Source organism: Miniopterus natalensis, chromosome 15, assembly GCF_054644295.1.
Source record: "Miniopterus natalensis isolate mMinNat1 chromosome 15, mMinNat1.hap1, whole genome shotgun sequence".
Classification (NCBI taxonomy): Eukaryota; Metazoa; Chordata; class Mammalia; order Chiroptera; family Miniopteridae; genus Miniopterus; species Miniopterus natalensis.
In genome coordinates this window covers 9,162,364-9,186,664 of record NC_142095.1, presented here as the reverse complement: position 1 = coordinate 9,186,664, position 24,301 = coordinate 9,162,364, and the positions used below count along the sequence as shown (strand labels likewise).

At 45.6% G+C, this 24,301-nt stretch overlaps 2 protein-coding genes across 3 annotated transcripts in view; one reads left to right on the top strand and one right to left on the bottom strand.

The window, feature by feature from the left end:
* Positions 1–953: 953 nt before the first annotated feature.
* On the bottom strand, positions 954–6,257 carry EPM2AIP1 (EPM2A interacting protein 1). Its single transcript, XM_016198851.2, has 2 exons — positions 1,831–6,257; positions 954–1,300 (listed from the first exon to the last, which is right to left on the bottom strand). Exon 1 carries the CDS (start codon positions 6,182–6,184, stop codon positions 4,358–4,360), a length of 1,827 nt encoding a protein of 608 aa, XP_016054337.1. The 5' UTR covers positions 6,185–6,257; the 3' UTR covers positions 954–1,300; positions 1,831–4,357.
* A 252-nt stretch (positions 6,258–6,509) lies between these two features.
* MLH1 (mutL homolog 1) overlaps positions 6,510–24,301 on the top strand; it is a 33,796-nt gene continuing 16,004 nt past the window's right edge. Inside the window, exons 1-10 of one of the 2 annotated variants that reach the window (XM_087824872.1) lie at positions 6,510–6,709; positions 8,392–8,482; positions 10,512–10,610; positions 14,860–14,933; positions 16,703–16,775; positions 18,055–18,146; positions 19,520–19,562; positions 19,696–19,784; positions 21,696–21,808; positions 23,665–23,758. In XM_087824872.1, the coding sequence (XP_087680998.1) occupies positions 6,594–6,709; positions 8,392–8,482; positions 10,512–10,610; positions 14,860–14,933; positions 16,703–16,775; positions 18,055–18,146; positions 19,520–19,562; positions 19,696–19,784; positions 21,696–21,808; positions 23,665–23,758 (884 nt within the window). In that variant the 5' untranslated portion in view covers positions 6,510–6,593. Of the gene's footprint in view, positions 6,710–7,549; positions 7,766–8,391; positions 8,483–10,511; positions 10,611–14,859; positions 14,934–16,702; positions 16,776–18,054; positions 18,147–19,519; positions 19,563–19,695; positions 19,785–21,695; positions 21,809–23,664; positions 23,759–24,301 lie in introns of those variants that run through there. The other variant, XM_016198850.2, reaches the window with a different exon arrangement.

The window sequence follows — 24,301 nt, the reverse complement described above, 5'->3', positions numbered from 1 at the left end:
ACTTACAAGAAAACTTGAGGAACGCTAGCCAAGCACAAAAGCCAGGACTGAATTCTCCATCAAGCCACTGGCTTGCCCTTGGCTGACATGCCCATGCTTGAAAAACGCCTAACACTAGTTAATCCCTTACACTGGACAACATGACTCAAGGAAAGAGACTAAGGGTATGGCTCTCTCGTGAATTCCGAAAGTCCCAGGTAGCCAGAAATTAAGTTCAGAAACCTTCCAAACAGGAAACCAAATATGCAATTCTAAGTACTGCTGGCTAGATGTCACTTCTGAGTCATCTTCCCTGGGGAGGTGATAAGGACAGCCTGCAGGTAGCAAAGCAAGTGAACTTAAATATTCAGTGACCCGGAGGGCTGAGTCACTCCTCTAACATTGTTAAATTTACTTACTTTTAAATCCAGAAGAACAAGAAATTGTCTGTAAAGAAAAACAGCAAGTGAATAGCATGCCACCTTCTCGTAGGACTGATGCCTACAGCAGGAAAGTGGGTATTAACTCTTACGCAGCATTACCCTTCTATATTAAATGTACCTTTCTAATTACTTACAAGTTGTTTTAGTCCATAAACAGCTGTCCAGTATTTTTCATCCAGGTTCCTTTGGAAATTAAAAAAAAATTTGAGGCTTCTGTATCAAGGAGGTAATGACTTAATATTACAGAGTGGACTTATGTATCCCTGGGTTCGAATCCTGACTTTACTATATGTTTACGAGGGCAAATTGCAATCTAAGTTTGTTTCCCCAACAACGTTTGAGCCACGTCCCAAGCACCGAGCTACATTCTGGGAATACAATGAGATCCCTAGCTACAAAGAACTTAGTCTCATTCCTTAATTTGTAATATATGGATAGCAATTACCCAGTGAGCAGTCTAAGACAGGACCACAGTGAAGGTCCAACGAGACTGCAAAGGGGCTTCAAAGATTGTAAAACAATACACGAACATTTATTCATTCAAACATTTATTGAAATGTCAGGCATTGTGCTAAACACTACAGATATAACAATGGGCAAGGCATAAGCGCCCTGCCCTTATAAAGCCTACAGTCTAGCAGTGATTAATAACAAGTAACAATAAAGTGGGTTAATTAAGTATATGGTTAGGAAAAAATAAGGTATTTAGGGAGTGCGTAGTAGGGGCACCTAGTCTAGTGGGCATCAATGAAGGCTTCCAAGAGGAAGTGGTATATAAAGTGAGACTTGAAAGATGAACAGAAATTGTACCTTATCCTGAGAGCAATGGTGAGAGCAGGGGAGTGGTACGACCAGACCAGTCTTTTGAAACACTCTGGCTGCAGTGTGGAAAGGGATCAGAGAAAGGGAGATTAATGAGGGGCTGCTGCTATCATTTAGGTAAGTTGATGGCCTGAATTACAGGCCAATAGTAGCACTGGAGGATTAAGAAAAAATTAAACAGTGGACTTAACAGAACGGTTTTTGTGAATGGTATGATGTATGAAGAGGGAAAGTCATGGATGACTCAGGTTTTGGCTTAGGCAAGGACAACTGAATGGTCAGGAGTAGTAGTGCCATTTACCAAGAGGGAACGTGACAGGAGAAGGTTTAGGGGCCAGATCAATGACATGCTGTGGTGCCTATGAGACAGCAAAATGGACTTAAGTTAGTAATTAGATTTATGAATTAGGAAAGGTCTAGAAAGGAGATATAAACTTGGGAGTCATGTGCATACAGGTGGTAACCGAAGCCATGAAAGGAGATGGGAGCAGCTAAGGAGATGATGCAGGATAAGACAGCCTAAAACAAAACGAAACCATTCCAAGAACACAGATATTTAAGGGAAAGAGGCACCTGCGAAGCATACCTGGAGGTGGTATCTCCCCGAAGCCAAAGCAAACATCTTTCAGGAGAGTGGTCGTGGTGTCAGAGGGTGAGAATATTCACAAGGACTTTGTGAGCTTGGTAGAGCAGTTTGAGTGGCAGTATGGGAGAAGGGAAATGCAGACAAATCTTTTAAGAAAACTAGTAGGAATGGGAAGTATAAAGACATATGAGGTTTTTTTTAAAAATAGTACTTATTTAAACTATATTCACTGATACAACAGGAACAGTAACAACTACTTTATAAAAAATATTTAAAAAAAACAAGACTGCCATGCAGTTACAGAATTGCTCAATACAGAAAACAGTAAAATACACATTTTTCTTTTACAAACAAGACTAGTTTATAGCAAATTCTCCTATTACTCAGGGTCAATTTAAAATCCTCGGCTTATATCTCCCCTCCCACCCACTCAATGACTATATGATGCCAACTAATTTTATTACCGTAAGCAAAATATATACTAGAACTTCACAAAATGTACAAGACTTCAATATTTGAGGAACCAGGGTTAGAAAACAGAAGCAGCTTTAGGTCTTCCAATCATTCTTTCAATAAAGCACTTGCCATAAGAGAATGCTCCAAACTACTGGGAAATTACCGGCAGATTTTTGTTTGGTTGGATTTTCACTGTGTTTTTACAAAAATTTAAGCCTAGTCCCCGTTTACCAAAATCTCAACTTGACCATTCTTGGTAAGTATCGTGTTATAACACTTGCTTTTCTGCCCTCAATGAATTATATATAACACAATGGAGTCCTTTAATTTGGTTCAATATCAATTACTGATTTATAAATGCCACTGTGAGCTACCAAAACATGTCAAAGCTTTTACCTTACCAGCCAAACTCAGAATGTTGGAATTAATCTCCCGTATCAAGTTTGCCCAACTTGTCCTTCTAATTTTGTTTCTACCGGTAATTTTCCCTGTCCCTCAAAATAAAATAATCTACACTGGAGGGGGTCCACTGGTACTTCAGAGACGGATGCTTCTTCAGTGTGCCAGGTTGTCCTATGCACTTAAATGCCAGCAGAACCCCTCCACTAAATGCAACCACCAAAAAAGTCCCCTGTATGTCCCAACATCCTCTGGAAAGAGGGCTTACTGCCTCTGGTTGAGAACCACTGACATGCATTGGTTCTTATGGCACTATTTTGATTGCTGAGGCATCAGTTCCTTCTCAATTCCTGGTTGTATCCTGGTTCCTTGAATTTGCTGGACCAATGACCATAAAATAACGTGTAACAATAGTTAAGACAGGACTTTAGCACACGTTTTCAAATTGTACTTGAGAGGACCTATAAACTGGGTCCTGTTTTTAAGTCATTTTACGTACTTGACTTTGCTGTACAATTTCCTTTTCATGGTTAACGTAAGCTTGAAAATTACTGTTTTAGCACAAAGCAGATGGCTCACTAGAAATATGAAATTGCTACAATCTGAATAAAGCTACCTGGTGAGCTAAATACTTCTACTTGTGCACTATCTTAAACATAGAATGTGGGGGGCAGTTTCAAATTCTCTAATAAATCCACTTCCAGCAGCTAACAAAATCTGCTATTATATCACTATAAAATAGTTTCCTTTAAGCAGGATCTCTTTATAAAGCAGTAACACCCATGCAGACAGGACAAAGAAGCTGAAGTCTCTCACACCTCCTCATCCTGGAGTGCAAAAATCTTTCTGCTTTATCCTTCCTGACAGGGCCAAACATGTGTCTACAACAGAAAAAATTACTAATGGGCAATCATTAAGGTTCTATACTTACCATAGTCCTTTAATAGGTGAGCTGGTAAAACAGTACCCAAATGTGAAAAATTCAGGGGAACCTCCAAACGCTGGTTAGCCTGATCTCCAAACTGCAGGAAGCCTTCTAACCAGCAATTTAAAAATAACTCTTGTTCCTAAAATTGTATTTGATTATTTCTCCTATTAGTAATATCATCATCACTGGGGTGGATAGGGAGGAGGTGAGAGGGAGGTAATCTGTCAATATTACCTCAGGCTCACAAATATGTTTTTTAAAAGTTTCAAATATTTTGACAGTACCTCTACTGAATGTATGTTCTTCCTTTTCAGAAACTTCTGAACTTGCTATGGGAGTTTCTGCAAATTGGATCAAACATACATTTAAAGAGTTGACAATTTCAGACTACATGCATCAGAATTTTAACATTTCATTAAAGACTTAAAATTTCTTTGAAACACCTTAAAAACAGACTTCTAATTCAACTCACATCATCAGTACTAAACTTCTTTAAAAACAATTATATCATAAAAGCAAAAGAAGACCTTGTCATTAAGTTTGAAAAGAGGTGTTCCCATGTTCCAGTCCCATGCTGCCTCTTGAGACGAGGGAGAAAAAAAAAAGTCAGAAGAATCTGAATTGTGATCAATTTGAGTAACTAAATGGTGCTTCCTCACGATCCAGATTAGTCAACTTGAAGGTCAAATTTTTGCTTTTAGAACTGGATTCTCGTGGAGTGTTTCAATGATGTACTACAAAAGCTTATGGATCAGGCGCATTTCTTGCTCTCACAAGAGCATCCCAATGTGGCTCCATTTCAGTTGTGGCAATCCTAAACAGGGCGTGGAGATGCTCATCTGTCAGCGGCTGGCTCAAAGTGTGTTGGTTTCTAACCAAATATGAAAAAGCCTTATCACAGATTTCACTACTATCAAACAAGGATGCCACCTTATAGGCAACCCCTTTGATAATTGGGTAGGATTCAGCAGACAAGCCAGCATAGAACTGCCCCAGGTCTTTGTTTCTGTACTCCTCCCAAAGGTCAGAATTTGCCTGAAGTTTTGTTAGCTCCACCCTTACTGAAATAGGTGCATGTTCGGCTTTAAAGTTAAAAGGATTTGCAAACAGTTCTAAGTCCTTCTTAATGAACTTGAGGTCCTTGAAATGTCTCTCAAATTCCTTTTGCAGGCGACAGATCACCACTTTATACCTACCAGGATCAAGTATTTTTTCTTCTTCTTTAATATGCTGTTTAAGTTCATCAACGACTTCTCGCAAGGCAGCAAAGTGTGTTAGATTTTTTTCCTCAATGTGTCTCTGCAGCAAATTCAGCTTAGCTTCAAAGGAGCAAATATGGTCAAAGGCAGTAGCAGCAAAGACTCTATTGAACCGCAACAGTTCACTGAGTTCTCGAAGGTGGTTCATGATATCCACTAAGAAGCCGAAGTCACAAAGCCACTGCTGGTCTGAGAAATGGATGGTTGATGCCCCTACGGAAGCCAGGAATGCTTCTATCTCTCTCCTTAAGGAAAATATCAGTTTTAAAGTTTTCCCTCTTCTAAGCCAGTTGTTCAGACATCGTCCATTAACCCTCTCGCCATGCTCTGATTCCGATGAAGTTAGCAGAGCCTGAAATTCGGGTCGCCGGATGCCTCTTGTCTTAATCAGAAGTATCCAATCAGATACGGTGCTTATGACCTGATTAACATCTACCTCGTAGGAGCTCAACAGTTCCAAGTGAAGGAATCCCGAATAATGGATGACGTTCCAACAGTTGGGGCTCACAGCCTTTTCTCTCATGTAGGACACCAGTCCCGAGTTCTCGCCGATCATCCTCAGGGTGTGGGTCGTGGTCAGTCCCACCATTCGCTGCAAGCTCAGCCCGGCCGTCTGCAAGGCCTCGAGGATGGCCGCCATGAGGGCGCCAATACTGAAGTGATTGGTCAGGTTGACGATGGTCAGAAGCTCTTCTTGCACCTCCAAGTCCAGGTCCACGCCGCGGACAAAGACCAGGAGGTAGTTCTCATAGGCCACAAACGCCTGGTCGTCCAAGGCGAGGGAATAGGCTTTAAAGTCCTTGACTCGGTTAAAAAGCTGACTGCGAAGATTCTCGTTCATGTTCAAGACCCTCTGCCGGGTGACCTCTGGCGACAAATCGATGCCACCCAAAACGCCTACCTGCTCCGGCAGCACATCACTCAGCATCACCTCCAGGCACTGGTGTACAAAGTCGCCCTCGCCCCAGCCGCGGCCCTTCAGCGCCAGGAGGCGGGCGATGCCGAGGCCGGCGCGGGCAGCCCTCTCCTCGGGCGTGGGGGGGACCACCTCGGGCAGGTCGCCCTGCCGCAGGCGCTCCACCAGGGCCGCGCGCTCGCCCTCCTCCACATACCTCTGGTAGTACCGGTGCTCGGCCTCGTAGTGGCGCCTGACGTCGCGTTCGCAGGTGGGTACGACGAGGTGGGAACACACCAGGCACAGGGCCCCTTCGCCCTCCGGAGGCTCCACCACCAAATAACGCTGGGTCCACTCGGGCCGGAAGCCCCGAGACTCCTCCACTTCCATCTTGCTTCTCTTAGGTGTCATCCACATTATTCTGGAGGCCACAAGCGCGGGGCAGATGTCCCAGCGGCTGCAAAGAGAGGGGCGGAGCAGGAGCAAGCGCCAAAGGCCACCGACGCTCTGCGCCAGATCACCCGAGCCGCGCGACACCAGCCTCCCGCTAGGGGATCTCCGTTCCTATTGGCCGGAGAGCGGACAGTGATTCCTGCCGCGCACGCGCAAATCCTCCCAGCTGCTGGACATTAGCTGCTTTCGGGAGGGACGAAGAGACCCAGGAAGCCACGGACCTCAGAAATTTGACTGGCACCCAAGCTGCCCAATCAATAGCTCCCTGATTCGGAAAGGGTAGGGGATGACGTAAGCACGGAGCTCTGAAGTGATTGGCTGACTGCGCTGCCACTGAGCATCTCGACGTGACCTAGCCGCCTCTGGCGCCAAAATGTCGCTTGCAGCGGGCGTTATTCGGCGGCTGGACGAGACGGTGGTGAACCGCATCGCGGCGGGGGAAGTAATCCAGCGGCCGGCTAACGCCATCAAGGAGATGATTGAGAACTGGTACGGAGGGAGTCGCGCGGGCTTCCTTAGAAGCTGCGACTTAACGGGCCGCTCCTCGAGGGCCGCGGCCACGCCCCCCTGCCCTGGGCGGAGGCGAGCGCGGCGCACGCCCGCCGCGGCGGCGGCCCTGGGGTCCTGCCTTCTCGCGCCCCCCGCGCTGTCGCGAGACTTTCCCAGGCTTGGCGGGGGCGCGCGCAGAGGGCCGCACAGTATTATTTTAATGGTGCCGTTGAGCGGGAGAAGCCCTTTTAAAATCATATACGCAGAAGATGCAAAGTTTAAAATGTATAAGAATTTTCGGTGGGGTTTCCCCTTCTTCCTCCAGCTTATCAGTTACATGCTTATGCCCCCCCAAAGTCGTGCACATTCGAGAGGACGATTCATGTTGAGTTTTACTATAAATAAACTGTCGAGATTTTAGGACAGGCCGGTGATCTTTCTCTGGGTTTAACTTGTGATTTTCCTATTGCCAAGTTGATGATCCCCTTTTCTTTTATGGGGGGCACGTGGAAGATACGTGATCCTAGGGAGTTCGGAAGTTTAGGAATGTCAAACACTTAAAAACGTGGAAAGAAAGGGGGTGTAAACTGCAAACCTCAGAAAAGACATGCCCATAACGTACCCGAACATTGTGTAAGGTTCTTTATCAACTGATGTTCATACATACCTTAAAAAAGAAAAAATGCCCCAGCGGAGAAGGGTACATTTGTTAGAGGGATTTATTGTGAAAACGTAAACTGTTCTGGGCAGCGGGGCTGAGAGAACAAAGCGCCAGAAGGCGCCCCACGGGAGGCCGAGACTTAGGAGGGGGCAGGGGCTCCTCCTTCTTACTTACACGGTTTATAAAGGCTGGCTGGTCTCTGCGCTGCTGGAATTCACGCGTAGAACGCCTTGGGCCTGTAATTGTACTGTGCCAGGATCCTGTCTAAGCTGAGTGGCTTATAATTAATTCTATAAGCAGAGACTTTATATGGATCCAGTTATGTTATTTTTAATGTGTCAGTCGAGGTGGCTAAAGAACTCCAACTCCCGGGCTGCTGGAAAAGGGCTTCAATAGTTAAGTAACTTACCGTCTTACTTCTAAATAAAGAATTTTCTGTGCGAGGCCGCCGTAACTTCTCTTTCTCTCCCAGCACCAGCCTGAATTTGTTTTCTCTAGCGGATGCTCTGTGCTCGTAGGCTGTTCTCTGAAGGCACAAAAGATTCATTAGCTTCTTAAAGAACTTTCTGCACTGCCATTTTTTTCTTTCCCCCAGCATAAATATATTTCCTTGAAAAAAGGGGGAGAGTAGAGAAAAACATTTAGAACTTTTAATGACATTTCACTTGAGTCCTTTAAGAAGCTGAGGCTGAATAAAGTTTGAGTAACAAATGGTTGAATTAGTAGAGGAGAGGGTAAGAACAAGACACGTGCTAAAAGGACCTACTTCTAACTTCACCTTCTTTCCTGGGGGAACAGAAATGGTGGTGGGTATCCTATTGGAAATAACGGTTGGCCCCTCCTGCCCCTCCCCTTCCTCTAAACATAACAGTGTAGTCACAGAGCCTGTAAAACAAAGGAAAAAATTTAATCAGACAAGTCTTATATTTATTTGGGATTTGTTTTTATCCCTTGGCTCATATTAAAATTTGTGCACTAGGGTAGTTACAGTCTGCTATTTTTTTTCTGTTTGATTTGACAGTTTAGATGCAAAATCCACAAGTATTCAAGTGGTTGTAAAAGAGGGAGGCCTGAAGTTGATTCAGATCCAAGACAATGGTACCGGGATCAGGGTAAGTAGACCCTCAGAGGTGCTCCATGTGATACACCTGCAGGAAGTGGCAAAACCTTTCCCTGTTCTGGACACTGGGCTTCTGTGGATGGGATTGTTTGACTGAAAAATTCAACATCAACAATAAATGTTTATTGAGTTCCTATTCTGTACTGGGCACTGTGCAGGGATGTCAGGGAGTGAGTCATGAGGCCATTTAAAGGATGAGTGTTCTGGACAAAGAGAACAGTATCTGCAAAAACCATGACATGGAAGCATGCCTGACATGTTTGAGGATCAGCAAGGAGGCCAGTGTGTCTGGAACAGGAGATGAGATCTGAAAGATAAGCACACTGATCATGTCAGACCTTGTGGGCCGTTGTGAAATCTTCAGCTTTTACTCTGAATGAGGTGGGGTGCTATTAGAGGGTTTTGAGCAAAGAGTGACATGGTCTAGTGAGTTTCTTATAGAATCCTTTGTCTGTAGTATGGAAAATAGACTGTAGTGGGATAGGACAGGACAGAAGCAGTGAGGAGGCTCTTGTAGCAATCCAGGGGAGGGGTGATGGTGCCTTGGACCAGTTTGGTCACAGTAGAGATATAAGAAGCAGTGAGATTCTGGGTTGATTGTGCAGACAAAGCTCTCAGAATTTGCTAGTGAAGGGTGTAAGAAAAAGGAGTCAAGAATGATTTCAAGGTTTTTGACTGTGCAAATGGAAAAAAGTTGCCATTCGCTAATGGGAAAGACTATGGAAGAAATAGGTTTGAGGGAAGATCAAAAATTCACTTGAGGGCATGAAAAACTTAAGATGCCTTCTAGTTGGATACATGTGTGAGTCTGGAGTGCAGGTAGAGGTTTGAGTTGGAGATTAAAATTTTGTGTATTGCATTTTGATGCTATTAAAAGCCATGAGACTCACATGAAAAGATGCTCGACACCACTAATTAGGGAAATGCAAATGAAAACCTCAGCAAGACACCACTTGACATGCATTAGGATGGTATAAATAAATAAAGGAAGAGAGAGAGGGAGGGAGGGAGAAAGAAAGTATTGGCAAGGATGTAGAGAAATTGGAACCCTTGTGCATTATTGGTGGGAATGTAAAATAGTGCAGATGCTGTGGAAAATGGTATGATTCCTCAAAAAATTAAACAGAATTACCATCACGCAGTTCCACTTCTGGGTATCTATCCTAAAGAATTGAAAGCAAGGTCTTGAAAAGATTTGTACACCCGTGTTTAGACCATGTTAACATTGGCCAAAAGGTGGAAGCAACCCATGTATCAACAAATAAATGGGTTAACAAAATGTGATATATACATATGATGAAATATTAGTCAGCCTTAAAAAGGAATGCAGTTTTGACAGATGCTACCACACAGATGGTTCTTCAAGACATTACACTAAGTGAAATAAGCCAGTCACCAAAGGAAAAATATTGTATGATTCCTCTTATAGGAGGTTTCTGGAGTAGTTAAACTCATAGAGACAGAAGGTAGAACGATGGTTACCAAGGGCCTGGGGGAGAGACCATGGAGAGTTTTGTTGAATGGATACAGCTTCAGTTTGGAAACATGGATGCTGGTGATGGTTGTACAATGTGAATGTACTTTATGCCACAGAATTGTACACTTAAAAATGGTTAAAATGGTAACTTCTGTTATGTGTATTTTACTACAATTAAATGTATTTGTAAAATGTATCTAAATTTTTACTATAGAAGTTTTCTAATAATTTTTGTAAAATCCATGAGGTTGGATGAGATTATCAAGAGAGTGTGTGTAGGTAGAGAATAGGTCCAGGGGTGGCGTCCTGGGTTAGCCCCCTGTCAGAGGAGATGAGACAGAACCAGCAAATGAGACAAGTGAGGAGGAAGGAGCACCAGGTCAGTGTGGTGTTCTGGATGCCAAGTGAGCAAGTTACTGCTAATTTAAAAACTCCTCTCCTAAGAGGAATCTCTTCTTGGGTTCATTAAAGAAGAGGGAAATTTTAAAAGATTTGGGAAAAAATGAGTAACATAACTATTCCCTTATTTTTTGGTATCTTCTAGAAAGAAGATCTGGATATTGTGTGTGAGAGGTTCACTACAAGTAAACTGCAGTCCTTTGAGGATTTAGCTAATATTTCTACTTACGGCTTTCGGGGTGAGGTAAGCTGTGGGTTAAATAAGTGTGTGAAATACCCTCCTGTGGTGACATTTCTGCCCTTTGTCAGCATGTTTCTCAACAGATAAATAAGAGACTTTTTGTTAAATAAATGTAAACCTAAACAAACAAGTTCAATTTGCCAAAACTGAGACTTATTTAGAGATACTTAATATACTATAAACTGTATCTATAGGGACCCCCCCACACACACACACGACATTGTGTGTCTTTTGATGGAAGAACAGAACCTGCAAAGGTTTCTTGTCCAAAAATCAAATGTGACTCTGATCAATAGTCAAATCCAAGTACCAGTATACAGAAAATACAGGGGGCAAGGGAGCATTTACTGAGACTGGGAAACTGCATGATAAAATGCTGTTTTCTTCAACAAATAAACTGCAAGGAAAAGAAGAGAAGGGAGCAGGAATCTGTAGATTAAAAGAGATGTAAGAGCCATGTGAACCAGCTTAGAAGTATAGCTCTTCCTTGGATTCTGATTTGAGCAAAGTGTAAGAATTTTTTGAGACAGAGATATTTGAACACAGATTGGTTATCTGACACTATTAAGAAGGTATTGTTAATTTTCTTGGTGTAAAAATTAAATCATGGGTTATTTTGAGTCCTTTCCCTTTAAGGTATATACTGAAATATATGTGGATGAAATTATATGATGTAGCATAGGAACATATGATACAGAAAATAGATGAAAATATTTTAAAGACAAATAGTATCATGTGTTTATGACAATATTCTGTGCATATCTTTTCATTCACTGTGTAAGTAGACCTACGTAAATTTTAATGGCTACATACTTTTATATTACATGTAAGTTAGACGGACCAGGTACAGAAGCCAGGTATAGAAAGCCGGGTACAAAAACTCACCAGGGCAGGAAGCCGCGGATGCCTAGCAAGTGGCGAAACTGGGAAAACAAGAACTTTGTCCCCAGGGTAACCTTTCCTCCCCTAGCATATCGCTGGTCACATGGTTTAGACCCCCTGAGCATTCCTCCCTAAAGATAATATCTAGGCCTCAGTTGTATTTCAGCTCCAGGCCCAGAAAAGCAGCAAAACCAGACTAGTGGTGTCAGTGGCTTACTCAGGACCAGATTCATACATTGAAGAATGACCCCCTGCCCTGGCACCAGCCAATCAGTGGAGACCAGGACCCTAAAAGAGCACCCCTGGAAAGCTGATGAATATTCTGTTGAGACATTCCCCTGAGATTTCCACCTGCAAGAAAAAGATAAATATGCTCAGGACAAAGGACCCAGTGGGTGCTCTCCTCAAGGGGAACACACCAGCCCCATTTCCATCCCTCCAAGGGGACCCAAGGGGCCTTGCAAGCAGGGGAGCAATGGGCAGCGGCAGCTCATCCTGGGCTTACTCCCTGAACCTGTCTCCAAAGCCCCCTTCTCTCTGACTTCTCAGTGAACCAAGGGATTCCAGTCTAGGTTCTCCTGTTGCTTTGTTAGGGGCAGAGATGTTGATCATGCTCTGTTGACCATAATTGTTAGCTATAGTTATAAGACACATTAATTGTGTTCTGTTAACTGTGACCTGTTCTAATTAGAAAAAGCACTTTCTAACCTGGCTGGGAGTTGTACACCCTGGGACATGGGAATTACTTGTGGAATGTGGTCCATGCACCTTTTTCCGAGAACTGCCTGTCACCATGGAAAGATTAGCAGCCTTGTTCCCGAAACGGTGGAATCCTGGAGGCACCTGCCCTTTTCAACCCCAGTCCACATTGCCTATAATCTGGTCCTGGAGGCAGGCACCCACCTGGAGTCCCTGAGGCGCCCGCCTTTGCTAGCCCTGAGCTACCCCCAGCCCTCCTTGCCCGCTTCCCCATGCCTGTAATTCCTCCTTTCCCGTGTAATCTTTGTCCTTATACTCAATAAGCAGCTGGCTTATGGGGGGCGGCAGAACAGATTTTTGTGGATGACCATTTCCCATGTTGCCGGCCAGATTGGAATAAATGCTCATGTATGACTCAACCCTGTCTCTGCTTAATTGGCTCAAGTGGTGACAGGCAGCCCGGAGCCACTGTTGTCTGGTTTCAGCTTCTATGCTCTTTCTTGTTTCACTGTCCCAAGTATATTTTTGCTGCCATCATGGACCTAATACCCTTTGGCTCGGTGCTGTGTAGCCTTTCCCTTTGGATATCCCCACCCCCTTTTAATTTAATTTTCTTTTACGCACTGTCCGCTATGGCTATTTAGCCTGCCCGCGCATCACGGACCATTAACCTTTTAATGTGTGTATTGTAGTCTCTTCAGATGGTTTCCTTTTGAATGTTTATACTCTGCCACTTTTTCCTGTTTAATACTCTGATGAATACTCATGTACCTATACAGTGTTTTGTTCAGTTATTTTCCTTAGGATATATTTGTAGAAATAACATTCATAAGTAAACATATGTATACTTTTCAAACATTTGGTTACATTCCTATTGCTGCTGAAAAAAATAACCACAAGTTTAGTGGCTTAAAACAACACAGCTGTTATCTTACAGCCCTGGAGTGAGAAGGGGCGGCACTTGGTCTCAGTACCGGCGTCGGCAGGGCTGTGCTCCTTTCTGGGGGCGCTGAGGCACCGGGAAGCTGCCCTGTAGCTGAGGGGAATGAGCACAAAGGTGGGGATGGGGAATTCGTTTTTCAGTTATTTTGTCATGTGCATGTATTACTTTTATTTAATTTTTTAAAATTAAAAGGCAGCCGCCACCCAGTCACTGTAATTCAGATCAAACCAGAGCGCTGCTCTCAGGCCTCCTCGCTCCCGGTGAGCCCGGAATTGCTGCAGGGTATCTACCCCTAGGCTCCTTGATTTTAAGTTTGCTTCAGGTCGTGCTCTAGCAAAGCAGTTTCATTCTGGCTTTGCATGACCTGGAGCCTTTGCCTCTCTGTAGGGTATCTTTGGGGTTATAATTTCACTGTAATTAAAGAAGATTTATTGAGGGATTTCTGTGTGCCACCATGGCTCTCAGCACTTTGTACGTATTAACTCTTTTACTCTTGATGACTCCGCAGAGAAGCTTCTATTATTACCCTGTTTTACATACGAGGAAACTGACACTGAGATTAAGAAACGTGGCGAGCACAGGACTAGAAAGTGGCAGGCTGGGGAGTTGAACCTTGCGTTTGCCCCGAGTCTGTGCTCCTCCCCTGGCCCCAGTGCCGTACAGAGGCCTGAAACAGCGGGACCGGCTGCCAGGGGCACCCTCTCTTCCCGGCTTATGTGGTACTGCGTGTGTTTAATGTCCTTCCTGACACGGTCTGAACATTATTAGCTCAGTTACATAAACCGGGGAAATCTGTTGGGAGACGTTGTTAATCACTGAGCGGAGCCTTTTCCATGCTAATGAACCGAACCCGCCTCGGGCTGCGCTGGGTCTCCAGCGCCTGGGGCGCATTCTTGAGTACCGGGGTGTTCTTGCGAAAGGAGGTACAGATTCCAAAGGGCTAGGAAACCAACCTTGATTCTAAAGGGGAAAAAAGTGGTCATTTTAAATTCGTTTTGTCTTAACTGCATACTTGTAAGTTCACATTTCTGAACATGTAGTTGCTTACAGAAAAGCTTTGAAAAAAGTATGCACTATTGCCTATTTGGAGTGACTCTTCATTTCTGAAGGCAAGTTTTAAAATTGTTGGAAGACAAATCATTGAGAATACTTAACATGCCTCTACATCTAAACAATTGTTATTAATACATTAATTCTTTGGTGTATTTCCTTTTGGATTTTTAACATATTTTCCCTTTGTTTTAGTAATTATACTACAGATTCAATTTGATAGCCTCCTTTATTTATTTACTTATTTTTACCCTCGCCCGAGGATATTTTTCCCATTGCTTTTTCAGAGAGAGTGGAAGGGGGAGAGAGAGAAATGTCCATGCGAGAGAGACACATCGATTGGTTGCCTCCCGCATGTACCCCGACCAGGGCTGGGGATTGAGCCTGCAACCAAGTTACCTGCCCTCGGCCAGAGTTAAAACCCAGGACCCTTCAGTCCACAGGCTGACGCTCTAACCACTAAGCCGAACCAGTTAGGGCTCTCCTTTATTTTTAAACATGTTATCAAAGTGAGTGAACACAGTGCTCATTGTTGCCATTTGTTAATAGAAAATGGAAGAGGCAGTTTAGATAACCTTTCCCTTAATGATGTAGGCAATTTGGATAACCTTTCCCTTAATGATGTCACTGGGTTGACTCGGCAGTGAATTTTTTTCATTCCATTTCCTTTTTTCCTAGGCTTTGGCCAGCATAAGCCATGTGGCCCACGTTACTATTACAACCAAAACAGCTGATGGGAAGTGTGCATACAGGTATAGTGTGTCTTCTTTCATTCATGTATATTCACCCAGAAATGTGCTTTATGTCTGCATCTCGAAGTAATTTTATTTAAATACCAATGTTACCTTTTTTGGCTGAGATCTTGGGTAAATTTTCTTGCCTCTCTTTGGATTGGTTGATATTCTACAGGGATGGTTATTAGGTTATAATCTTATTTCATGGATTCTTAAAAGATGAGATGTGACAGCCCTGGCCCATTTGACTCAGTGGTTATAGCGTCGGCCTGCGCACCGAAGGGCTGCTGGTTCGATTCCCGGTCAAGGGCACGTACCTGGGCTGCAAGTTCGATCCCCAGTCCTGGTCGGGGCACATGCGGGAGACAACCAATTGATGTGTGTGTCTCTCTCTCTCAAAAGAAGGAAAAAATATCTTCTGATGAGGGTTAACAAAGGGGGGGGAGAGGGAGAAAGAGAGAGGAAGGAAGGAAAGGGAAGGGGAGGGGAGGGGGAGGAGAGGGGGGAGGGGGGAAGATGTGACATATTACAAGTGTCCAGCAAGGTGTCGATTCCACAGAGATGTTCTGAGTGGCCGGGTGTCGCTTGGAGCTGATCACTGGGCCGTGGCTGGGGTGCTGGAGGCTCACGGCTCCTCAGCTGGCTCGGGAGCCACTAGCTTCCTGTCACATGTGCCTCCCTGTGCTGACATGCCTTCTCATGGTTACCACTGACCACCTGTCATGCTGGCACAGTTTTTGGAGGCTGATGAACGGCCTTGGAACAGAACAAAAACAGGATTCAAGGAATCAAAATCACGTCTTTGTTTTTATAGGCACTGGCCACTCACTGGTGGGCAGTTCTGCCTGTTTTCAGTCCCTTGAACAGACAGGTGTGTGAAGTGGTGGAAGGTGGAGCATGTGAGAGTATCTAGCGCTGATCTAGAGGAGTTTGACTGTGACTATAACTACCCCAGGACCTGGGGGGCGGTTAGGGTTAGGATCCCTTTTTACAAAGTGGGAGACGTATGAGTCAATGTCCTAACTAGACTAGGACACAACTTCCGTTTCTTCACCTTGTCTTGCCCCGCTCGGGACATCTAGTGACTCCCCTTCCAAGGCAGGATGAAATCCAGAGTCATCATAGCAGTGAGCACCCTTCTGAAGGCTCAGTCCACCTTTCAGCCTCCTCTCCATGCCCCCAGGCGCTGTGTTTTCTAAAGCCTCCAGGCTCCTGTTTATATTTTTCGCTTCCTGTGTGATCTCCCCTGCTCTCTGCACCTGAAACTGAGTCCTCCCTAGAGCCCAGATGAATTGTCACCTCTCCTGTGACACCTTCGCCTATCCCACTCACCCAGGCTGGCTGTCCTTCTCTAGATCCTTAGCCCGTTGCCCTCCACTTTGGGTAAGAGTTGATGCCCTCGCTAGATCAAGAGCTTTCTAAGGCCTGTCTTTGTTACCAGGGCCTGTGCAGGCCTGATACATGGTAGCCCCTCAATAAATCATTGCAGAATTATTGAAAAAAATTCACTGTTCATCTTATGCACTGGCAAAACTATTCTTTGTAGCTCAGAACTCAAGAATTAAAAAGCGACATTTGCTAGAAGAACAGGGATACATATATATTTTTGGTATCCAATTGGAATGGTTATGAGAGTAGTGGAAAAATAAAGAGGGAAATGGTAAGACAGTATATAACCTAGCTATGTTTTAATGTGTCATTGGTATAATGTTCTTTTTTATCCTTTGGACAACTAAGTATCTCTTCTGTTTCTGTTGGATATTTATAATCTTATGTTTTCTAATTAGAGCAAGTTACTCAGATGGAAAGCTGAAGGCTCCTCCTAAACCGTGTGCAGGCAATCAAGGGACCCAGATAACGGTAAGAAGGGGACATGGGAGGGTAAACTGTTGAAAAAGAGCTCTGTGTAAATATTGAAATAAAATTGTCCCTGAACTTTCAAAGTAACAGTGAAATGAATCTCTGCTAGTTAATAGAAATCCCAAGATACCACCCTCTGTGCAAGAGAAATGATTATTGACTTTTGTGGCATGGCAGCCTGTCCATCCCCTCATCTATGTTAAGAAGCTGGGAGATTCTTTTCTTGGGATGGCAGAAATCAGCAGCAGGGTAGTTGGCTTTGGAAGAACCTTAGGCTTGGCTCCAGAAGATGTGGGAAGTTAGAGTCCCAGCCTTGCCACTCAGTGGTTATGTGTCCAGAGTCAAGTCGCTTAATGTCCCTTAACCTCACTTTTCTCATCTATCAAGTGGAATAAAGAATACCTGCCCAGCCCGGCCGGGCGTGGCTCAGCAGTTGAGCGTCAACCTAGGATCCAGGTGATCGGGGTTCGATTCCCGGTCAGGGCACATGCCCGGGTTGCGGGCTCGATCAGTGACTCTCATCATTGAGGTTTCTGTCTCTCTCTCCCTCTCCTTTCCTCTCTCTGAAATCAACAAAGATATATTTAAAAAAAAAAAAAAAAAAGAATACCTGCCCACTCAAAGGGAGTTGGAGTAATTTGCGTGTGTCATCAGGAGAAAGTCCATTATGCTGCCTTATTTCTTTGGTGCCACTTGTGTGCTCTTCCCATTCTGTGATCCCGTAAAGCATCCCGCTGTCTTCATCCCACCACTCCGCCTCCAGCCCCAGCTAGAGCGCATCTCCCTGGAGACGCCAACCCCCGGGCTTGCTGAGGCAGGCAGGAGGGGACATGAACGTGTGCTTCCAAGTTCATGTTAACAGGAATCCAGTCCCAGGTGACCACAGTGTGATTTCCAAGAACCCCAAACGAGCTCAGAAATTTTGTAATTATTCTTATTTGAAAATATTTGAATGCCATGTGATATTATAACCGTCTGTAAATTTATGTCTGCCCCACTAAATCTTGTGCTGTTCCGGGCAGGACTGTGCTTTATGTCTTCACATTTCCAGTACAAAGCAAGGAGCCTGACCTAGAGCTATCGCCCAGTGCCTGCTTGAGAAATCAGCGAATGAATGTGGGAGGCAGGGAAAATGTCCCCCGTTTCCTTTGTAAAGGCTGCCCTGGGCTGTCGATAAATAGAGTTGGACTCTTCACTTTAAGATGCAGCTTTAGGTGAACTGCTTGGGCCTTTATTTCCACATCTGTGAATTTACAAGAAAACTCGGTCTTCTGTTCAGGTGGAGGACCTTTTTTACAACATTTCTACGAGGAGGAAAGCTTTAAAAAATCCAAGTGAAGAGTATGGGAAAATTCTGGAAGTCGTTGGCAGGTACAGTTCAAAATCAGGGCATGGGTCTCTGAGCTTGTGCACTGAACACAGCTGCTGAGCTGGAAACCAGCAGTGCTGGCCTGCAAATGTTTCTGGCCAAGGTTTGCTCACTACTCCTGGCTTTTCTCTCATGCCCCCAGGAGAGAGCAGTTGGTGTCTGTATCAGTGAGGGTTCTTTGGTGACAATCAAAACAAACTGACTAGCTAACCGGGCCCAAAATAAATTTCTTGGAAGCTAGGAGTGACTCCGAGGGGAAGAAGCGTGGACAGCTGCTCCTTGGGGAGGAGAAGAACCACGGTGGCTCCCGCGATTTAGTGGAGTGGCCCTGTTCCAGTTGCTTTCCTTCTGTTCTTGACTCTGCTCAAGAGTCTCCTGGGGCAGTGGCTGGTTGGCACAGCTTGGGTCCCCCAGCACATGCTCATGTCCCTGGGACGATTTCTTGGTTGGCAGTCGGACTGCGATGTACCGGGCAGGATGGGGAGGAGGTGGTTTCCCACAGGAAGACCAGGGCTGTTAGAAGGTGAAGGGATTCAGCATTTCGATAGACTTAATCTGCTGGCTCCGAGGCTCTCGCGTGGGCTCTCTGCACCTCCGTGTCCTTAGATTGTGACAGACACGTTAACTACTTTGCAGTCTTTCTGAAAAACCAGAAAGGAATAAAACACTTGCCCCTAATAAAGTGGAACAGACTCAGACATCAAGTTTCTGCGCTTTTCCTGGAATTGTGTAAATCAGTGTCAGAATATGCATCATCTCCAGGAAATAGAGGAGCTCTAGTGGGCGGTTTGGGTTCTAGGTGTGGTACAGTGCATTAGTTATTGTTATGAGTTAGTGCATTTTGCTAGACACAACCCTTCAGTTCATGGGACCCGTGCGGGGGGCGGGGGGGGAGTAATAAGTAACAGTCACTGAGGAGAGGCTGGGAGATCCCGGCACAGGACCTCGGGCTGGGGAAGAAGCGGGTGGCGAGCAGGTGTCTTGAGGGTCTGAGCAAGAAGAAGAGAGTGCAGGGGGTGTTAAAGCTGGCTTCTCAACCTGTCCTTGAGGCAACCCAGACCTTTTGAGTTTGTGAAAGTAAACTGTGGGCGAGGAAATTATACTGAGATACCCTTAGGTGTGGTCAGCAGCCTACAGCTGCAGAGTGGGACCCTGTTTCCCTCTGATCCAGCCACTTCAGCATGGCTGTCTCCACGAAGTCTCTGCCGCCTTGTTCTCCTGTGGGTAAAATGTACATGAAGATGTTTCCGTTTGTGTCTGTCTCTGTTTACATCACTTCACTCCACCAAGTCACTTAACTGAAAGGGGCTCTGACAAGTTTTGTGCATTTGGCCCCCCTTTGCTTACTGACTTATTTTCTTTTTCTCTTTGCCAGATATTCAATACACAATGCAGGCATTAGTTTCTCAGTTAAAAAAGTAAGTTCTTGATTCATAGGGGACGGTTATGTATTATAAAAGATAAAAGGACTTCTTGTAGTTTGCCTGTGGAGGTAAGGTTCCGATGTTTCCGTTACGCGTGAGACAGTCAGTCGCCTCTTCTGTTTATCAGCAAGGCGAGACAGTGGCCGACGTTAGAACGCTGCCCAGCGCCACCACCGTGGACAATATCCGCTCCATCTTTGGAAATGCTGTGAGCCGGTATGTTGAGAACTTATGTTTCATCACGTTATGTTGGATAAGATAGCACTTACCTTAAAAGTTTGCTTTAATCGAGCCTGCAGGCTGGTGTTCAGGCCCCACTTCCGGGGGGCTGTTGTCTCTCAGGTGGCCTGGCTGTGAAACCCGTGTTCTTCCTGGGCCTCGGAAGGGATCTTCTTCCTCCAGCGCTCCCTCTTCTCCGTCGCTTTCTGTTGTCGCCACTTTAGGACTTCACCTGTTATCGCTCAGCATTCATTCATTGCCTCCCATCGTCTAGGCTTTTTGCCAGAAGTTAAGGCTGTAAAGACAAAATATTTCCTGCCCTTAAAGACATCCTTCTGTGGTGACAGGCACATTTGTGAGCATCACCAAACCTTCACCGTCAAGGAGAGCCTCAGGCTTGCACTGCAGATCCCTCCTGGCCGACCCTCTGTCACCATTCCCACTACCACCAAAACCGCCGTGTCCCTCACACGTTCCCAGCCAAAACCCCAGGACTTGACAAAGTCCAGAATGCCTGTGTCGTAGTCGGAGAGGGGCACTAACGCCCTTCTACGTATATGCCGGGCCAGGCGCTAGATGAGTGAGGCAGCCCCTGACTCCACCTTTTCAAATAGTCTTAAAAGCAGCAGCAGGAGTCGTAGAACCCAGTTTTCTTCTTTGAAGGATGAATTATTCATTCTTTGAGCAAAACAAAGTTTCTGACTGGGGAACAGTTGCTTTCCTTTTGATTACCTTTCTTAGTGATTAGGTGTTAATGAATTGTTTTTAAATGGTGCTCCCAGAGCTAAAGGGGAGCTCTAGTGTACTTTTAAGTGAAAGTGTACTTTCTAGTGAAACTTTTAAGAGCTTCTTGACCAAATTTTAAGCCTAAGCATTCGTTGTTATGAAATTCCTGGGGACTGTAAGAGACAAGAAATCTCAGAGAGCAGCAGCTCCCAAAGGGTGTCTCCAGAACACCGAGCCTCTGGAGACGTTTTGGGAAGAAAGGGTTTGCAGGTTCGCTGTGCATGGGGAACGCCGCCAGCTTTGCCCTGTGCCCAGAGGCTCAGCGCACATGCTGCCACTGCGTGAAGAGCTTCCTCCAGTCAGCCAGTGCTCAGCGCGTGCCTGCTGGTGGCTGGGTGCCGCGCTGTGTGCTGGAGATATATAGGCGGGAACAAAGCAGAGATGATATTCGCCCTCAGAGGACTCCCGTTCTGCTTGGAAAGACATGAAATAATTATGCCATTCGTTAGTGGTTGCGCTAGTGCTGCAAAGGAAGGATATGAGGCACACTTACGTATAAGGTGCGAGGGAGACTTAGGGGAGGGGAGGGGAGGGAGATGGTCAGAGAAGGCTCTTTGAGGAAGTAATCCCTGAGAAGTGAGGGGTAAGGAGGAGCTGGGCAGAGGGACCAGCACGCAGGAAGACCGCCCCCCCCCGCCCCCCCGGCAGAAATGAGTGTGGCTTGTCCGAGGACTTCCTTTCACCTACTAACGTCACCTCCCTAAAAGCACCCTCTGGGGACACCACACTGGAGCGCCATTAGGTGCGGTTCAGTATAGTACAGGATTCAGCAGAGAGGAGTGTTTTAGGAATCTCATCTTTTTGGGATGTGGTTACTAAGATAAATAAAAGTTTCAGCAAAATAAGGTTTCAACTTGGCCTTGTCATTCTGCCCCAGCGATTAGAGCAGTGCTCGGCATATAACGTTGGTCAGTGCTTGCAAACACGGACTGGGTGGGTAAGTGGGTCGCGGGCAGGCGGACTGATGGGTGGGCTCAGAGGGCCTCAACAAACCAAGTCACTGGGGTCCTCATTCGGCAGTTTGTTTATGGGAAGGAGCCCTGATTTTTCCAATTCTGATTCTTTATAATGTTTGAACTTTCTGGTGTTTCCAAAAGCCTCACCGTTTCTCTTTCCAACCAGAGAACTGATAGAAGTTGGGTGTGAAGACAAAGCACTAGCCTTCAGCATGAGAGGCTACATCTCCAACGCCAACTACTCCGTGAAGAAATGCATCTTTTTACTCTTCATCAACCGTAAGTGCGGAGGGGCCGGGCGGGCGGTCCGCAGGGCCCTCGGCGGGACCGTGGGAAAACTCGTCCATGGGTTTGATTACACAGACCAGCTCGAGCCGAAGTGTGGTTTGATTAGGAAGCGTTTGTAATTCACTTCTGGCCTAAGTCTGCTCAGCCCTCTGAGACATGCCGGGAGAGGGCATGGCAGGCCCCTGCGAGCCAGCACACCTCCGTCACCTGCTGGCCTGGGAGCCTCTCCAGCAGGCCCCTGGGCAGAGCCGCCTTCTCGCCTTAGATCGAGGGCCACTGCTTGAAACCGCACAGCAGGACACAGGTGTAGACAGTGTTATTAAAGCAAAGAAATTGGATGCTAAGTGCCTTGAGATTTTTCTTTTTAAAGAATGAGAATTATTGCCTGGCTGGGCATGGCTCTGCGGTTGAGCATCGACCTAGGATCCAGGAGATCGAGGTTCAATTCCCAGTCAGGGCACATGCCCGGGTTGAGGGCTCGATCCCCAATGACTCTCTCATCATGGGTGTTTCTCTCTCTCTCTCCCTCTCCTTTCCTCTCTGAAATCAGTAAAGAAACATATTTTTAAAATTAAAAAAAAAGAATGAGAATTATTTATAATACAAAGAACAGTACAAAAATTGGGGGGAAATTAACTAATAAATGTGGAGCTTCTCAGATTCCTTTCCTGTCTTTATGTCTCTGCTGACATAGTGTTTACGTGACCACTGCCTGTTAAGCAGATATTACTGTGCATTCTGCTTCTTGTGACTTAACTGCATATAACAGGGTTTTGAGAGACAGCGACAGCGCAGCAACCAATAATCCCAAACACGGTCTCATTCTGTTTTTTATTTTCCATCTACAAACAAGATGCATCTTTCCACTTGTTCAGTTATTATCATTTTTATCCCATAGGTCCTTTACCTTTATTGTTTAAAGCAGCTCATAATTATTTTATAGGGTTTTTTTTTTTTGTTTCTTTGCTATTGGAAATGGTGTAGCCTCTCTTTCATTTATAGTGATAACCAGCTATAAATGTCCCAAATTATACATATTTGACAGCAGTTCAAATCAATATAGAAGCAAGTAAGGAGAGAGCCAGTATTTTATAGCCACATTCTGTTAAACTGATTTATTTTAGCTGAGTCTTTTCCAGCTTTGTTGGGAAGGACGTAAGCCTGAAATATAACAAAGGTTGCTTTAATCGAGGCTCGGAAAATGTTTTTCATTTGTTTTTTCCTGACCATGAAGAGTAACTGCTTTGTAACATATGTGTTGGCTACAGAACAGACAAGCAAAGATCACTGTAACTGCCATCTGAGTATGTCACGTCCATCTCCTGGGGGGCTGTTTACTGCACAGGCTCCGCGTAACATTAGCTAATCTGGTCCTGAGGCCAAGTTCCTGGTAGCAAAGAGGGGTCAGGCTCTTGTGCATGTCATTTGGTTATCTCACATGCTGCAGGCTCGCTCAGGTGGTGGGGACAAAGAACACTCCTGCGGCACGTGGTCGGTAGCCAGTACGTATTTGCGGAATGAAAAGTCTGAGAGCTGAAGTCAGACTGCCCACCGCCCAGCAAGGGCAAAGGTCGTCCGCGTGGGCAGGCAGGGGAAGGGAAGTGGACGGGCAGGATTTACGGCCCTGTAGTGTTTCTGGTACTTGGGCGAGCGGAGAGAGGCCCAAGCGCCTAGTGAGATACCGGGAAGGAGCCACAGGGAAAGGGGGCTCTTCCTTTCTGGGAGTCTGATGGAGTCACCCCAGAGGCAGTCTTCCTGAGGTGATCTCGTGGCGTGGTATGACTGTTCCCCTGTCACCTCGCACATCAGGACAGTTGTGAGCTGGTTCCTTCCCTTTTATTTTTTAGATCGTCTGGTAGAGTCAACTTCCTTAAGAAAAGCCATTGAAACGGTGTATGCAGCATATTTGCCCAAAAACACACACCCGTTCCTGTACCTCAGGTGAGGCAGCGCCAGACCCCTCGCCCGAGATGCACGAGAGCCAGAACTCCATGGTGCTGCGCTCTGAAGGAGCCGGCCCGCTCAGCCTGGCGGGAGGCATCCGAGCGCCACTGGCCAAGGCCTCTGTCCCTCCTCACAGCGAAGGGCCGCTTGCTCTCCTTTGTTCACTCGCGAAGCAGAATCTCACTGAGAGCCTCCCCTGTGCCAGGCACTGTGTTGGTAAAACAAAGATGAATAACATGTCTTGCTCCTAAACCAGGCAGATGTTGCCCCAAAGCTGGCAGAGAAACCCCTTCCACCTCCTGGGCCCCCCCCAACGCCCCCTACTGACAAAGGCTCGCATTGCAAAGTTCCGTTGTCAGCAAGCCGTGAAACAAGGATTTGGGGCTGATCCTGTAAAGCACTAGGCATGTAACTGGCACATTCATCATATGTCAGTTGTTACTGTCATTCCAGAACTAGTGGAAATTTTTATTATGTGACCTGGGGCAAGTCACTTAATTTCTCTGGGTCGGTTTTCTCATCTGTAAGCATGAACCTGTC

Bases quoted from the DNA above. Each gene is read 5' to 3' on its own strand.
- EPM2AIP1 (XM_016198851.2), bottom strand. From the start codon at position 6,184: ATGTGGATGACACCTAAGAGAAGCAAGATGGAAGTGGAGGAGTCTCGG.